Genomic DNA, 17,890 nt, shown 5'->3' on the forward strand with positions numbered 1-17,890 from the left:
GCTATGGGTGCTATGACGGTTAGTTGCAATTAATTGTCCTATGTTTCACGCGCGAATGGATACATTTCGCCGATGCGTCTGTTTTCGAAAGCTTTTTTTCCCCCAAAAGCGCATATACAAATTCACGTCAGGCAAAATTCATTTTTACGTTGGAAGCGTTTTGCATCGCACGCGTATGAATGTGCACTCGTAACGTTTTTCTCCAATTTTTTTTTCCCCGGACAACCAGCTCGCCCCCAACTTTTCCGCGATCGCGTCCGTCCTACGCGCAGTTACGCACGTCGTTTGCGGCAAAATATTTACGCTCTGAAGTGCGCTTTGTCCCGATTTCGAGCGAGAATGAAAGAGTGAAAATATGGGTCGAAAATATTATGGGGGCCTTGATCGCATTTTTATTGATGCGCAAATGCCGCAAATGGCTTGCGTTCAAGTACAAAATAATGACAAAAATTTCTCTCTACTTACGTTTCTGTACAAATCGTTGATCGATAAGAAAAAGCAGGTTAATGTTTCGCGTGAAAAGAGGAAACAATTTATTTTCGACAACTACAACTAAAAGCAATCATTCTTTAGAAATATGAATGGAATTTCCATTTCGTAGTTTGAATATAAACGAAGCGAACGAGTAGTATAAAAGTATAACGTTGTTACGTTAGCTTCTGTTGAAAAAGTAAATGTTTATCAGCAGTGTACTTAAACTGGAATATAAAAAATTATTTATGCTTTTTGCTGTTCAAATAAAAATCTATGAAATATTAAGAAACAAACAATTAAATTGATTGGAATAGTACAAATGTAATAAGTATAATTTGTCATTAGCGTATAAATCATATAGATCAATTAATTATGTAATATTTCATTTGACATTGCATTTAATATCATTGAATTGAGATTTGACTTAATCTACTTCTAGAACAGTTTTATTTTAATTCATATACACATCAAGTCTTGATCCCGAACACAGAAATATAGTTTGGACATTTACAATAAAATACTGTAAAAGTCGAGATTATTTTAATAAGAATAAACAAAAAATAAAATATTCGTTTAGTTTAAAAAATAAAAAAATTAGCGTTTCTTTTTAAAGCACGTATATAAATAAATAGATAATATTTTACAGTAATTTGAGAAAATGTTTTTTGAGGATGAGGTAAGAAAATAAAAAATGAGATTATATCATTAACCTGCAACCGTAGGTCATTTGCGTCCTCGGAATTTTGACTATATGCAATGGTATTTTCCAAAGGTTTATTTACCTAGCGTGTTTAAACTTGTAGTTTAGATAAACTCATAGTTTAAATTTATAGTTAAGATTTCAAGGAACACTTATGAATTTTTTAAGAACTTTTGGTAAAGTTTTAGGTTGTTTAATATGACGCGGACGCAAATGACCCACATATATCGTTAGTGGGTGCTGAAGAAGGGTGTGTATATACACTGCAAAACATATCCACTCTAAATTCCGCGAAACTATAACGGAAAAAAGTGACTTTTTTTCCACTTTATCTAAGTATGAAATTAAAGCGGAATTATATATACAGGACCTTGTCCTATAATAATATATCCGTTATAAATAAAACGGAATAATATATCCGTTATAAACAAAACGGAAATTTAGAAAGGACTCCGCACAAAACCACGAGAAAAGGCCTTTCGGTTAAATTGTCTAAAACTCGTAAATAAAAAAAGGCATAAAATAAGAAAAATTTTGGCGCAAACTAGAGGTCGATACGTTGACCCGTTCGGGAGTTATTTAGGCGGGTAAAAAATTATAGCTTTTTCGAACTTCGACCCTAAATGACTCCCGAACGGATAAACATATCGACCTTTTGTTTGCGCCAAAATTCTTCTTATTTTATGCCCTCTTTTGTTTAAGAGTTTGAGACAATTTTACCGAAAGGCCTTTTCCCGTGGTTTTGTGTGGTGTCCTTTTAGATTCTTTTCCAGATATAGAGAAGAACATATTACCTGAAAGACAATATTTTATTGTTACATATATACTTATTACATATCATACAGTTATACATATAATATATACCTAATATACAGAATTTCTTTAGCTCGTTTGCCCAAAAATTGATTATTATTACCCAGGCACAAAGATTCAATTAAACCAAGCAGTTGGCTAAAAGATGATGGATAACTCAGATCTTTTATGTAGTAAACAGCTAATCCCAGAGCGACTGCCTCTTCCACAGATGCAACATGAATCGTCAGTTGATCAATCTCATTGATTACAACCCAGGCTGTGGTATCATTGTAATATATTTTTGGTCCAGGAAAAGGTGTAATTAGATCTTCAAATGCTGGAACTTTCTGCACAAATTACACAAAACAAAAATTAGAGATAATATATATTTTTGAGTATATAATAAAGCAACAAAAATAGTTACAGCAATTTATTATACAAGATTCATTGCGTTTATTGCTACTTTAGGAACTTTATGCTTTGCCTCCAGAAGTACACAAAAATATAAAATTTTATCAGCAAGATTAAATTCTTTCTCATGCATATCTGATATTACATTCACATCATTCACATTAATGTCGATATCAGTTTCATTTTGTTGTAATTCTACAACTGGTAAATCATATGCAAATGTCAAAACAACACATTTATGTAACTTAAATTCTTTTAATATTGAAAAGTATGAATTGCATTTACGCCAATAACAAGTTACTGTGTGTTTATTTATGTGGTGTATTAAACGCGTTTTTTTGTTGCAAATCAAGCCACAAAGCAAACATTCATAAATCATTAGTATACCGAATTATTTTCCTCAGCTAAAGGATCATTGTCCTGTTGTACAGTTTCGTTGTCCTCTACTACATTGCTTGCAGATTGCACAGTCTGTTGAGAATCTTGCTCTTGATTGTTGACTTCATTAGATGCTGGGCCAGTCAAGTTTTCTATCGCCACTACTGCAACTGTATGAACCAGCACAATTTTATTCATTTCTGTTCGCAATATAATAATATACGAGATCTATGTGTAATATACATTTAACCCTTTAACTACGGGTATATATTAATAAAACTGGCTGTCCGCAAGAAAATATAGTATAGTCTCTTATTGACGACAGCCGTGTTTCGCGAAATTATCGTTCCGTCGTCTATATTGACGACAGCCGTATTTAAAGTATTTATAATAAATGATTTACTTTTGTAATTAAAACTTACCTTCATGCGTACGAGCTTCTTCGCTCGTTTCACGTTCATGTAAAGGCAAATAAGTAATGCCCGCAAAAGGAACACACATTTGTGTTATTATCCGCAGGCGTCGTGTCGCGAGTAATCCAGGGTAATCGGTGAAATCCATCTCGATGACGACGTCGGGCGTCTCGCGACGTCCGCCGACGACGAGGTCGATATGACGATGGCACAGTGATCGTCGAGACGGTCGTCGGCGACGAGGACGACAGAGTAGAACGACGATGTAACAGAAGCGACGAAGGGCGGGAGACGAGTCGCGATCCGCAGGTGCACTCTATACTCCCGAACTACGAAGACGGCGGAGATGACGGCGAGGACGAAAACACACTCTTTCTCTCGCGCTCACGTAGGGGCCCGCCTTGCGCGCGCGCTGCACTACACCATCTCGATGGCCGCCACCGTGCGTTACTTGTACGTGTCCGGGCCGGGCCGTTGTTCGGGCAACATGTTTTTTAGCGTACGCGCTAAAATCACCGCACCAACTCCGCAACTCGGGGGGCCGCGGGGCAACCGCCGTGAGACGGACAGACGCGCACTCATCGACTCCTTCAGCCACGGGATGTAGTACCACGTACGCACCGCACCGCACGCACGAACGCACGCACGCACGCACGCACCCGTATCACTTTTAATCTCGAGAGAGAACCGCCGCCGTGCGGTTAAGTATTAGACGACAGCTTTAATGGATTGAACAATGAAGATCACGCTGCCCGCTGCCACAGTTATGTGCCGCTGCCGCCATATGCATTAACGCGCGAGTTGCTATGGTTACGTTATTTTCGTCCGCTTTAAATATACATAACGGAAACCACAATCAATGATCACGTCCTTTACAATATCCGTTATAACGTTTGTCTTCATTATAATTACTATCAGTCCTATTTATATAAAGGATTTCAATATACATGACTAAGTGTCACATTAAGAATTGCGCCAGTCACGCTTAAATAAAATGGACACGTAAGAAATCCGTTTTAACATTATATATTCCATTATAAAATATAAGTGTCCTTTATATATAAAGAGGATATGTTTTGCAGTGTACGGTTGCAGAGTTAATTTAACAGTTTATAGCTTTTAATTTCAGTGCAACAAATGATTATGAGATAGGTATATATAAAATGAAACAGAAACACATTGTACGAGAATAAATTTGAAAAATTGTGAGTGAAACATTACGTAATTAATATAACACATGTACCACAAATTCTCTTTGTTGGATATGAGTTTAATTACAATCCTCATTAAATCACTTAACGTACCGTAGAATTTTTTCGCATTTTTGTTTTCCACTTAACCCGCAGTATCATCGGTAATTCTGTGCGCGACGTGAGCAGACATGCATGCGCATATGGCAAGATTCCTCCCTGAAAAGGACGCACGCATGTATATACACACGCACGTACATCGCGACGTATATCGGGGTTATGTATGACATCACACTTGCTATTCGTATCGCGGTTTCAGTCTCTGTGGCTTTTATCCTATACGGGCTGCGTACGTGCGGTATTACGATCCTTCTCGCTTCGAAAGGGGGTTACTGTGGCGTGGGGGAGAGGGGGCGAAGAGTCAAAGGGAGCGAGAATTGTGTTACTCCTCTTTACTCTTCGACATTGTCGCCGAAGAAATCTCATCCGCGACTTTTTTTTCACGAGCGACTTGAGAATTCACCGGAGCACTGGGAGATTACAAACGCTTAATTGCTAGGAAACGCCAAGCTTCTCCGACATTGTCGTTCCTCTCGACATCCTGGTTGCAAGCGAACACGCTTCTTTTAACTCTTTCCACTCGGCGAGCAATTGTTATGTCCGGCTATTAAATTCAACTTTACTGAGCTTAAAAGTATCTTTATAAATATTAAGGATAGAGAGTAACTTTTGAGAATTTTTTGGAAGCTTTTAATTATTTTTCTACTTAAAATATCATTTTGTATGTAATGTTACCTTGCCCATAGGATAGAGTTTACGATACATATTTCTATGGAAATTTACTTGCGCGTTATATAATATCATATGTTTTATCTTCTATGTATTAATATCTCAGTATTTACACAATCGCTTAAAGTTTACGCTACGCGTAGCGTGAATAATTTTGCTTGTTGCAAAATACTCTGAACGCAAGTATCATGTTGTATACCGTGATGTGCAATATTTCTTTCATTTCCGGTATAATAAACTTTTTACGGATTTCCGAGATTTTCTCACCGGTTGTAACAAATCGCTCCTTACAATATTAATTTTTGTTATTGTAATATACGCCACGAGCACACACTTGTGCGCTGTTCTGTTCATTGTCTGGTTGCCGAGTTAAATATTCTCTTGTAAGTTGTTAACATATCGTGTACACACGAAATGGGGCGATAACGCGAGATGCGTTAAAACAGTTAACAGCTGAGCGATCCTGCTTTCGGGCAAGAATCCCACGTTGGTCTCGCTGGACCATATTTCCTCGACAAACGCAGCTTCCTCACCATGAAACGCTTTATTACTGACCTGTATTCATCCGGGATTTAACTTCTGCGGACATTAACACGGGAGCGAGCCAAAGTTTCGTCCGGATGAGTTTATATTCTTCGCCGTTGGCGACCAAAGTACGCGAACCCCTTAATTGCCGGTGGTAGTGTCGCGCAGGTGGTTCTTGTAATTTAAATAGCACATGACAGAAGACGCTCTCGCGTTCCGCTCCCGTGATCGTGAATCGCGTTTGGCGCGCGCGACTGGCATTCTTTGTATCTAACACGTAGACGTGCTCGGCATATTTTTGTTCGCGATGCATGCACGGAATTTTTCGTTTAATTAACGGCGAGCATTTATTGAATTCTCGATGGGTTATCGTCCTTTTTAACTACCAAACTAAGGAACTAAATTTAAGTTTGGTTGAAGTTTTTTAAATTAACAACTGAACTTCGAACAGTTAGCAATTTAAAAATCCGAGAGATAAGCTAGGAGAGAGTTTTTAATTAATTATCGGTACAGTTTCAATAATCGATTGAATGTATCGAGATTTTTTTTTCTTAAAGCAAAAGTTTCACTTCGTTTTCTTCGTTTTTAAACTAATAAAGCGATTCAATGCAATCATAGAAATTCTTTCTAGCTCTTGTGTCAATATCGCATTTTATTCGATTTATATATAGAGTTTATATATACGACTTTTACATATGTGTAGATAAGAACATGTGCGCGATTTAAAGGCTTCTCTGAAGCAGTGTTTCATGTGCTAAAAATGGTATATGAAGTCTTGACGTTATCGAGGTTGATCGCATGCTCGTTCAAATATCATGTGCTCCAGTTGCTCTTCCAGACACAGTCGTTTTTAAATAGACACAGAGCTATCTTGAAAGCTAAATCTTAAAATTAGGTCCGTTAAAACTCGTGAAAGTTTGTTCACGAGTTTATTTTATCAGGAGATATAGGGACGTGAAGGCCGTGAAGCACTTAAAGATGATACACGGTGAACGATATGAAGATATGAATAGCAAGTCAGCGTTATGAATTGTTATATATGTAAACTATTGTAAACTTCATGAAATATTTCGATCGAAAATACCAATTCCCCAAACTTCCACGTGCATGTTACATTTTTTTATATCTTCCAAACCGTAGAATTTCTCAAAGTTGAGAGAATTTCTTTAAAGGCACGATTCAACGATAAACGTATCTGTGTGAAGTTAAACCCTCCCCCCCAAATTGATTTGTCTATAACTATTGAACTATAGGGGAGGACAAACAAAAATTCCAACGGGGCATTCGTACAGGACATCCGATGTGCAAACGTTCGCAAAATGAAAATTTTGGATTTTTCAACATTGGGGGACTAACTTTACACACGTGATAAACGCGTACTTTTTGCATTTCACATTTATCTCGCTTCTATGTCGATGACAAAAATTTCAATCGGATCGGCTTTATTCATTGTTTATCCAAAGCTATCAGATAATGCATCCATTTGACGTTCGTTTATTTGAATATTTCACAAATCAAAGTGTTCCACGACGAATTTTATTACATTGACGCGCGCAATTACAATATTTTCACTTCGATGTACATTCGCGTGATGCTGCTTCGGGCGAATATTCGTCAGATGAACGCGCCATACATATCACCTAAAAAAATTCAATATATTAAATAAACTAGCTCATAATCTCTCCAATATTCCCGATGAAATGCTATCTAATTCGACGTCCGATTTATTTCGGCATTATGTGCAGCATTTATCGATGCCAATAAATTTCGCTTATTATCAAAGTAAGACGTCTGACGTGACTCATCGTGTCAAAGGGTCGTCTCGTTTTACGTTCGGGCTTTAATGAGTTTAGGTAAGCGGCACGAATATAAACGCGAATATTCGTCCTGTTTGTGTTCGCTCGCTGTATTACTCACTTCGGAGCCACTGAGGACAGTCGGCGAACGATAAGATGGCACAAGACGCGATAATGTGACGCTATTTGTCAAGGCGTTTCGCTATTTCGCACGCGGTTGCAGAATTACCCTGTACAAGGAGAGAACTGATCTTCTGGGAGATGTATTTATGCGGGAGATGTATTTATATACATAAGGAAACTAATTTGGTAGTAGATGTTCTACTTTAGTCGCTATATTCAGCTATGAGAGTTTGCTTTTTTGTCACCATTGTCGTTGGCTCGCTTTTTCGGCGGTCCATGTGGCGACTGTCGTTTTCGCGAACTTCCATAAACGAATTTAAAACGGGAGAGAGATTCGGAGTTTTTATTTAAAAATTTAATTCGTGGTTTCTGCAACGGGTACTGGATTAATTTGCCGGGTGCGAGTGATGCTGTTACGAACACACGAATAAGCGCTAACAAAAGTATCGTAATTTTTTTCTGACAAACGAGAATCTATACGATTATGTTTGCTTGTAAATAAATACGAATATAATATATGACGCGTGGAATTAAATCAACAATTGCGATTAAGTAATTGCGTGTGCACATTTGATACGTAAAATTATAACTATAGAATTTTGCCACAAATTATAAATCATTTGTAGCTGTAATTAATATTTATTTTTTATTGCAAAATCTTGCTCCGAAGCAGTATCCAGTTTATCTATATACAATAGGATTTTTTCTCGTGTTTTTCTGTGGTTTCCTAATTAGGTAATTATCTGGTTCCAACTTCCCGAAGCGCCTTTTATTTCTTTAATTACAACGCCAATAAATCGTATCCGTTAGCTATTTTAGTCTATTTCCTGAATCATTACGAACGGTAACGGTTTCGTGAGAGAGTTCGATTAACTTCAAACTCATGTTCGGCCTTTCGCTCGTTTCGCCGTAACTATCGACAGTGCCGTGGAAATAGACTTCTCCTTTTGCCTTACTAGTCTACCAGTTACTTGCCGAACTCCAACAGCGACTATATAGATACGTATAGTCGATCGTATGGTTCACAATCGAAATTTGATCATCGGAGCTTTTGCCACGCGCTTCAGCAAGTTCGACTCTAATTCTCTTCCTTACTCTTGCCGAATTCAATTCAATCCCGTAACGGCCAATTTTGCCGTCACGAGTTCGAAATCATTTTTAGATTTAGACCGAAATATCGTGAACTTGCTTCTCGTGTCGCGCGCGCGCGCTGGCTTTTATTCCACAAAAATTTTTTTTTAAAAGGAATAAACGCGGCTCCACTGCGCGTTGTAACATCGATCCAAATGAGTTAATTAAAATAGATATCGGACATTATTAATTACCCGCGAATAGAGAAAATGGACGATGGAATCTGTCATTGTAATGCCATCCATTAAGCGGTTAACCGAGGATTACCGCGAATGCGCTTATGCAAGTTTAGTTGTATTTTGTCATGATGGTCGCACCAACATCATCATAATCATCCCATCGTGCCAATGCGTTTCGTTGCGATATAATCGTTTATTTGCACGTCGCGCTAAATGGGTAAGTGTGTCGAACCGGTATTACGCACTCGGTTATTTGCAAAACAATTGCATCACCGTACGTCACCGTTTCGCAAACAAAGGATTTGGTTATTAAATAATACGTGCCATGAGCTCTCGGTTTCGTCTCTCTCTCTCTCTCTCTCTCTCTCTCTCTTTTTTTCTTTGTCGCTCTCTCGCTTTCTCGCTCTTTCTGTCTTTATATCCCTTTTTCCTTCATCCGGGAAACGAGAAATAGAGAGGAAGAGACGGAGGACGAATGCGCGCGAGGAGCAGAAGAGGAAGGAAGTTTGCAAACATTCGCGCGGACGCGTGCACGCCCATAGCGAAACATTGTAATGCAAATCCGCGACGCGCACGTCAAGAAGCAGGAAAAACGAACTACCCCCCCCTCGGTGACAATTAATATCACAACGCTCGTGCCCGCAAGAATTCCTACCGCGTCCTTCCGACTCCGCGCGCGTGACACGAATGCACACTGAACGCTGCTCTAACCTGCGGTTTTCCTTGTCTTTGTGTTGCAGGATAAGACTAGCCGGACCGACGTCTCGCCGACGACGACGACGACGAGCGAAACTCGCGGCGCAGTGCCGTCTCGTTTTCACTGCGACACGACTTCATCCGTCAGCGACGTGTCTCTCACTCCTGTCGTTCCCGACCGCGTTTTCTCGAGGGAAGTGCGGCGCGGATCCACCGTGAGATTCCCGAGTTTCGTCGAGCATTGAAATCGTCACGCGAAGAGTCGTCCGCGCGATTTCGCTCGGTCGTGAGATAACGCGAAAATTCGTCGTGCATAACGCGCGTCTTCTTATCCGCAACGCATTGATCGCGACGTCGCGCGCGCCCTTCAGTGCCGGAAATACCGTCCGGGATAATCGTAGGACTCGTCGTCGTCATTCGCCGTCGACGACATGATCTTCAGGGTGACGTTGTTGGTTGTGTGCGCGCTGCTGGCTGGTGCGAGATCCGAACCGAGACCGCGGTCGCGACCAGTGCCGATCTATTCGAATCAGTTTGCCGTTTACGTGCCCAGCGGACCGGAGACTGCCGACGAGATCGCCCAGGAGCACGGGTTCGACAATCATGGACAGGTAAGTCCGCCAATTTCTTGCGTTAAGGAGGAAGGTAAATTCTGGCGAACCTAATATAAGCGCGCGCTCTCGCTCTCGCTCCTTACGAAATGTAACAGGTATAGCGAGAAATTTGATACCCGCGATTACGGGCAGGGGGTCCGCCGGCGGCGGAAGGATAATCAATTAGCTTAACTCGAGCGCCACACGGAACTCGATTCCCACACGTTCGACGCGCGAAACGCGCTCTGTCGATCAGATTATGTTTTAATTTTAGGCTATCCCTCCTCCTCCCCCACCACTGCATCTCTTCGTCGTAACGTCCAATTTGCTCCAGATAACTCGTCTGTCCGACAGATAACTCGGGAGAACGTTTTGGCCGAGTTGGGCGAAACTTATTAGCGAAGTAGGAAATGAGGCGGAACTTTATTAACGCCCTTATGCGCGAAATTTCACGGGCTCCAATTTATCGAGTTTGTTGTTATGAAGTTATTTGCTTGCGAAATCGTGGCAATCCGGTAGGATCCCGCGCATTCCGGCAAACTGCTGACACTAATGATCTTAACATCCGGAAAGTCTTGAAACTGATGAAGATTTTTCAGTTTTTAATTTTCACATAATCTTTTTTCGTGCTCGTTACAAACGTCATACAACAGAGGATTAAGATGAAACCAGTTACGTTGTAAGAAACTCTTTTATTTTTCATGTATATCCAAGAACATGATTTATATATTACTATACTTCGCATTTTTAATTAATGCTCAAATTACCGCGTTGATTTGGCCAATTATTGACGTCTGATGCAATAAAGTCATACGCGATATTGTACAATTTTCTCCGATTTGCTACGTCGATGAATTTTGCAAAATATCCCGATACCCTGCCAACGGTCTCTCTCCGCTTTACATAATAGCTGGATTTCGCGAATTTGCATGCGCCTCTGTCTCTCGTCGCATAATGCTCGGACATGGCAAACATTATGAGGCCATGCGGTGAAGCGATTGTCAAACGCGAGTTCAACATTTTATCACACAATAACGGCACAGTTCGGCGAACTTCTTTCCGCCTGTCGCTTAAGCGACATGTCACCTAGCGCTAAAATACCTCGAGTCACCATCTACCCTACATCGAGCGACAAACAAGCTCTAGGAATGCTCGATCCTAAATAGAATTTCTGGGAAGTATTAATAAAAAGATATTTCTAATTCGATTTCTGTCTATTAAATTTTGTTAAGATAGAAGCAAAGTTATTTTAAATGCTAAAGGCAAACTTAATGAACATCAAAGTAACTTTTTCTTCAGAAATGTAAAGAATAATTGTAAACTTTTATGTATGACGAGTTGTCAAAATTATATTTTTGTTGTAAATATCAATTTCTGAGTTGATTATATAGGCAACCGAATATAAGGAAATTTATTCAAGAATCGTTATAACATTCTTATAATCAAATCCAATTTGTCTAAATTGCGTATCCGCTCGTTTCCATTTTTATTAACTGGAACGTGCACTTAAAGGCGATATATATTTGTTGAAGTTTGGGCTTGCCAGAAGTTCCGCGCTTTTTATCCGCTTCTCGCAAGGAATCGCGCGAACTCGACTAAGTTGCGATAGTTGTGCGCTTTAATGTAACATTAAAAAAAATTTCTCAACCCGTGAAACACGTCGTTTCCGCCGCGCGATACACGACATGTCCGTTCTCGGACTCGTGGCCGTAACGCGGTAGTTTCTGTGATTTTCTCGCGGTGTTTCTACCATCGTTCTCTTTCTCTCTCTCTCTCTCTTTTCGCCATCCCACGCGGTGGCCACATTTTTCCAACAACGAGCGCTAAAGTTTTTATCTCGTCGGGGGATGACGTACCGGATGGCAAAACCCCTCCTTTCACCGCGCGCGCGTCGCACTTTCTATCCCTTACTATTATCCCCTTCTTCCTACCACTCTCAGCATCAACCGGTCGGTTTCGCGTTCCGGACAGAGAGAACGCGGGGTAGCGAGAATGGTGAAAAAGGGAGGAGAGCGCTCTCCGCGAATACATATAGGTGTTGCGAGATAAAAGTTTATTACCGCGACCTAACAAATGCAACCACTACTCGCCGATACACGCTGGATGCACCACAACGATTATTGCGTCATCCCTCTCTTCTCCTCCCTGTCTCACGATTCATCTTTTTTAACTCACTGACGTTTCTTCTCGTTCTCCGTAAAATCACTTACCACGAATGTGCGGAGAATAACGAAAGAAGGGATGGAACGATACTGCTCTCATATGGAACGTCAACTGTTATCTACGAGAAGTAACGGCTCCCTCGACATTTACCGCGCCGATGGTGCTCTAGGTTGAACCAATAGATGTTTGCTTGCTGCGTCCATATACGGAGAAGATTTCGCGAAGGAAAAATATTGCGTATGAAATTTCTACTATGAACTATAGTCTGGGGAATAGTATTTTTACGTCATATTAGAAGGCGATTTAAAACCACAGATTTAATAAGAACTTTCTAATTATGAAATTTTTGTCATAATTAGATTATAAATAATAATCTTCTAATTTTTTGGAGTGACATTTTTAAAACCGGTTTCAACTAGTACAGTTGAAAATGAATGAAGAAATAACGTTTTGTTTCAACAATGAGGTAATTAAATGTCAATTACTTCTCGCATTATTAAGAGCCGCGCATTTTATGAGACTTTTAAAATAAATAATAAAAAAGCATCTTATTAGATATTTAATTCTTGCAATTGTATTTCGAATATTTTTTCATTAAACAATAGCAAAGGCAATCTTTTCACCTTAACTTTTTAGAGAATTTTAATCGTTAAATGGTTTTCTATGAAAATAGATTGCATTATTTTTTATGCTTGTAATGCTTTACTGCTTTATTCATACAAATGTGATAAGTTATCAGAAGAGACGCGTTCTCTTTACAACTTTACCCTGCGTTTCCTCTTTTCATATTTTCAGCGCTTAGTTATCTTTCAGAATTTTTACACCGTTGCAATTTATCTCGCCATAAAATTCCAGATTCGGCAGATAGTTGTTCGACGCGAAAGGCTCTGCTCGCGTTTTGTCGCTTATCTGCCGAGATCGAGAATATCGCTGACAGGATCGCATAACCATACAGCGAAACTCGCTCATTTTACATGCAACGACATTCGACTCGGTTCGATTACTCACGTTCATTTAGTAGAATCAGATTTTGTAAGTGCGTCGTCAAACCCGTTGAGCGAAAATTCTCGCTGCGCCAGTAAATTAAAGCACGAAGAAAAATACAGGAGCCCGATCTCTCTAGTCTTCTCGGCACAGATGGATATAAAAAGTTTATTACTCGTGACTGGGGAAACGCGAAAGCGCGTGAATATACCGGAGAAAAAGAACCGGTGAAACTCTTCCGTACATTCGCAACTAAACGGTGACTCAATTACATCGTACAAATTTTCACGAATTTTCATTGAAATTGATGGCAGAAGAGTATTAAAAGAATAAGAAGAGCACATGACATAAATGTAATTGAGATAGTTATTTTCAAAACGGCACGTAAACGGTTTTCAGCAAAAAATTGGCATTGCACGAAGCTATTTACATGTTAAATATAGTATTTAATATATATTTAACATATATTTAACATATAAATAGCTTCGTGCAATGACAATTCAATATAAAACGTTTTTTAATTAAACGCGTTTGATCTGAAGTAATAATTAATGCAATTTACTCGGTAATGCAATTTAGATTCTTGATGTACTCAAATAACTCCGATTTAAATATCAGTATTACTCCAAATATATAATATATATTTTACAATTATACGTCATTTATATGTTTGCTACTAAAATTACTTTTCCTATTGCATCACTTTCAACTCGGGTAGTTACGCAATTGTTTTACTGTGGCAAATTAATGTCGTAACCGGTATTTTACATGCTACAAATGCAAATCGCTCGAATGCTGAGAACCTTGACAGAGATCTGGTCTTGACGAGAGAACCTGTGTGGTCAGCATATGGGTAGGAAATATTTTATAGCTTACGCTATATATATAAAATATATGTATATGTCCCGGTATAGATACGGTTACGTCGTTTGCATGATATTTCAAAGCTGTATATTACGAAGAGACGTTTTTACATTTTAAATGTGACATAACCGAAACGTGGAATAAAAAGCAATCTGTGTGATTTGGAAGATAGGAGATGACTCTACCTAAGAAAGAAAGTGACTCAACTTAAAAGATGAAATTCATCTGTGATACATTTTTTATTTTAGTTAAGGAAAGACGAGTTTTTAAAAATAAAAATATGAAATTAATAACTCTATAAGTTGTTAAGAATAACAAAAACATCTATTTTCTTAATTTTAATCTTATAAGGATTCAAATACCGAGATATTAAGCATCGAATATTAAGAAATTATGGACGAAGGCGAGTTAGCTAATTTTTGTTAATGGATAAGAATTGATTACGGATTACTGAATGAATTTTACTATGTCCAATTTTCAAAACATTTTATATGTACACATATCGGTCAGCGTACTCGTATTTGCAGTAATATGTCAAGCTATATAAACGACTATTTAGCATGCAATGTTTCTGTCATGCACGTTTGCCGTTGCCTGACCGCGAGCGATGCACGACTTCGGGATACACGGTACGGTATTTATCAACCACCTTATCAGCGGTAAACCGGCCATACTTCCCGTATCCCACCCATAGACAACGACGTTGCGCAAAATGAAACTGGAGCGAAACGCATTACCAATTTCATTCTTTCTCTGTCTGTTACTCTAAAGCCTAAAGTAATCGGAGTCGCATTCGTTAAGAACCGATCAACACGATCCCGTCGACACGCAAGGTAGTTACGTTATACATTATACAAGGTATTTTCAAACTTCAATTAAATAGTTTCGCCCACAGATACCTAGACAATTCAAATTCAACTTTCCTGCAGCAAAGATTTAATCTATGAATATTTTAAATGTTTGCCAATCTATTTGCTTCCAATTACTTTCAATTCGCAGATTTTTCTAAAAAAAAATTTTCTTAAAAAAAAAAATCCGAAGAAAAATCTAAATTTAATTTAAAAAATCCGAGGTCTATCAGTTTGGCTTCTAGAGTTATACTAATTGGGATAATATACATATTTCACACATTATTGATATTAATTCTCATTATAGAATACCTACTATTCTGTCTAGAAATAATTTATCATAATCATTTAATTGATTAATTTGTATTAATCTGCTTTAGCGTAATAAGTGACACGATGTGACATAATTCTGTAGATAATATATTCCGTTGGCTTGTAAATTAAAATAGATCTTAACGTGCATTGGTTTCGCGAATTAATCTTAATTCATGACTCTTATTTACTCACGTATTATTATCACTCTAAACTGTGAAGAACATCCTACGTCAAATAGCCATTTCTGATACAAACAATAACGTTAGAGAACCCTCCGGCAGTGCCACCATCCAATCTGTCTCGTTAGATTGAGTTCCCTGCCTGCCTCTTTCCCCCAACCCGTGTTCGACATGATCGACACCCTTTCCCCGTCTATGATCTCGTAGCACGACCATGCAGCATCGCCCGTAACGGAGCATCTAATCTCATCATCGACACCGGAACGGATAAACGTCAATATGTGATTCGACGTGGAGAACGACGAATACGTACTGTCAAAAGCTAACTGGTTTCACGGTAATCTTGCAAAGTGCAAGGATATCCAAGAAATCCAGAACTGCGCTCTACAGAAAATTCAGTTTTCTAAGAAAAATTTCTTTATAATTTAATTCGATAATAATCTTCTAATTAATAACTCCTTTAGTTTTTTTGAATTTTTACGAAGCGAAAAACTTGAAAATATTCAACAAGTAAAAATTATGTAAAATTTTTACTGACTAAATTTTGGGAACATTCGCACATAGACATTTAAAACTTGTTTAAAAAAGGAGTATAAGAAAAATGGAGAAAATTATATAAATTGTCTCGCTGGCTCAAATTTTTATTCTATACACATCGCATATTTCTATTTATGAAAATTTTACATAAAAATCATTGAACTATAGTATTTGAACTATTCATAACGTGTTATTTTATTCTGTTCATAACATCGATGTAAAAACTCTTTAAAGCAATATTCTCGGGTTAGTAACGCGATTACTCTTCTCATCAGCTCTGCGGCGGGCATATCACGAGCATCCCACCCGACTCTGTATGTGTCTTTCTTTCTTTCTCTTCCTCTTCCTCTCGCCACCCTTGAAATTAAGCCCGGAACCTGAATCTTTTATCGCGATTTCCTGTCAACCATGAATTTTTTTTGTCGCGTACAGACTCTTAAAAACGTAGTATGTTTTTTCTTGTTTCCATTCCATTGTTTTCTATGAAAAATTTGCAATGTGATATGTCTTTTTATAATAAAAACTTGATGGAAGGTCATTATATGTCACGACTATTTAATTCTAATTTATGAAGGGATGCTTTGAGCAATTATGGTAACATATAATGTCGTGTTCATAAAAATTGCCACGTCTATTTGAATCGAATCTCACATGTTTGGTGATTTAATTCTTATTTAAGTATATTATTTAACATTTTGTTTATCGTTATTTCTGATTTTTGTGTTTAATTTTATTAATATACAATGCTAATTTTTTTAGATTTTATATAACATTGGGCTCAGTCTTGAATTTCATGCATATTTAATGTTTCTTTTGCTTTCATGAAGTTGAAAGAAACTATGTGACTTCATTTTGCAGTATAAAAGAATTCAATATATGTACGTGTTTAGGAGCCATGCGTTTAATTAGAAAATAAAGGTCTAGACTCTCGAGCTTAATTGCAAAAAATCATTTTAACATTAAGCCATTAGATCTCTTGGAGGGAAATTGAACATTACTCGAGAAATGAGGTCATGCTATTGACACGCGTGTCATAATATACTAGCCCGTATAATCGCGAAATCAAACTGCCGGCGGTATCAATTGTTTCGCAAGACAGGCAATTAAGCTCGTCGGAATTGACTGCGGGTCGGTAACACGATTATTCTCTCTCTGTCCGTCTCTCGTAACTAAGTTAGGTCGAATGCCCTTCTTCGTGATGACCTGAACTCGAACATGGTATGTCAGATTATACGATCGCACGACGTTATGAACGATAGTAAGAATAGATCTTAGCACAGCTTTCTGACCGGCGACGCGCGACGGTACCATATAAACTCGTCTGCTCTCCAGAAATGCTTGCTCGTTGCATTAAGGCATTAAGGCGAGGCCACTCGCGGAGAAAGGAAGGATACGCGGAGGTTTTCCCACGTGTATAACCGCACTTAAGGCATACGTCAGTTTACGTACGGGGTGTTTCACATATAAATATATACCCGTCGTTGTGTCGTGTGTTCTACGATGCATCTGTCGCATAAATAAAAAAAAAATAATTTATAATGCGTAATATACATAAAAATTAATTAATTGTTAGTTGGCGAAAGCATTTTTTCCCTCAGTATTTAACAAATACCGATTTAAAAAAAAAGAAAGTAAAATATGAGGAAAAAAGTTTTTTTTTTTTTTTTATGTTATAATAGGCGATCTTTTTCCTTAATCCTTCCTTCTTAAGGGTATGACAATTTTAAACATCTTACACGGAACAGAGATTACTAAATTCGATATAAATTTGGCTTCTCTACGCTCGTGCAAAGTTTTATTAAGATCT

The 17,890-nt window shown here is 38.3% G+C and overlaps 1 protein-coding gene across 1 annotated transcript in view; it reads left to right on the top strand.

The window, feature by feature from the left end:
• The window catches only part of LOC112452033 (furin-like protease 2), a gene marked incomplete at its 3' end in the record, with an annotated part of 328,268 nt that overhangs the window by 7,006 nt on the left and 303,372 nt on the right, over positions 1 to 17,890 (top strand). The window contains exon 2 of the mRNA XM_025012036.1: positions 9,645 to 10,211. Coding sequence (XP_024867804.1) covers positions 10,032 to 10,211 — 180 coding nt within the window. The remainder of the gene's footprint in view (positions 1 to 9,644; positions 10,212 to 17,890) is intronic.

This window comes from Temnothorax curvispinosus, unplaced genomic scaffold, assembly GCF_003070985.1.
Source record: "Temnothorax curvispinosus isolate PA1 unplaced genomic scaffold, ASM307098v1 QBEX01002880.1, whole genome shotgun sequence".
Classification (NCBI taxonomy): domain Eukaryota; kingdom Metazoa; phylum Arthropoda; class Insecta; order Hymenoptera; family Formicidae; genus Temnothorax; species Temnothorax curvispinosus.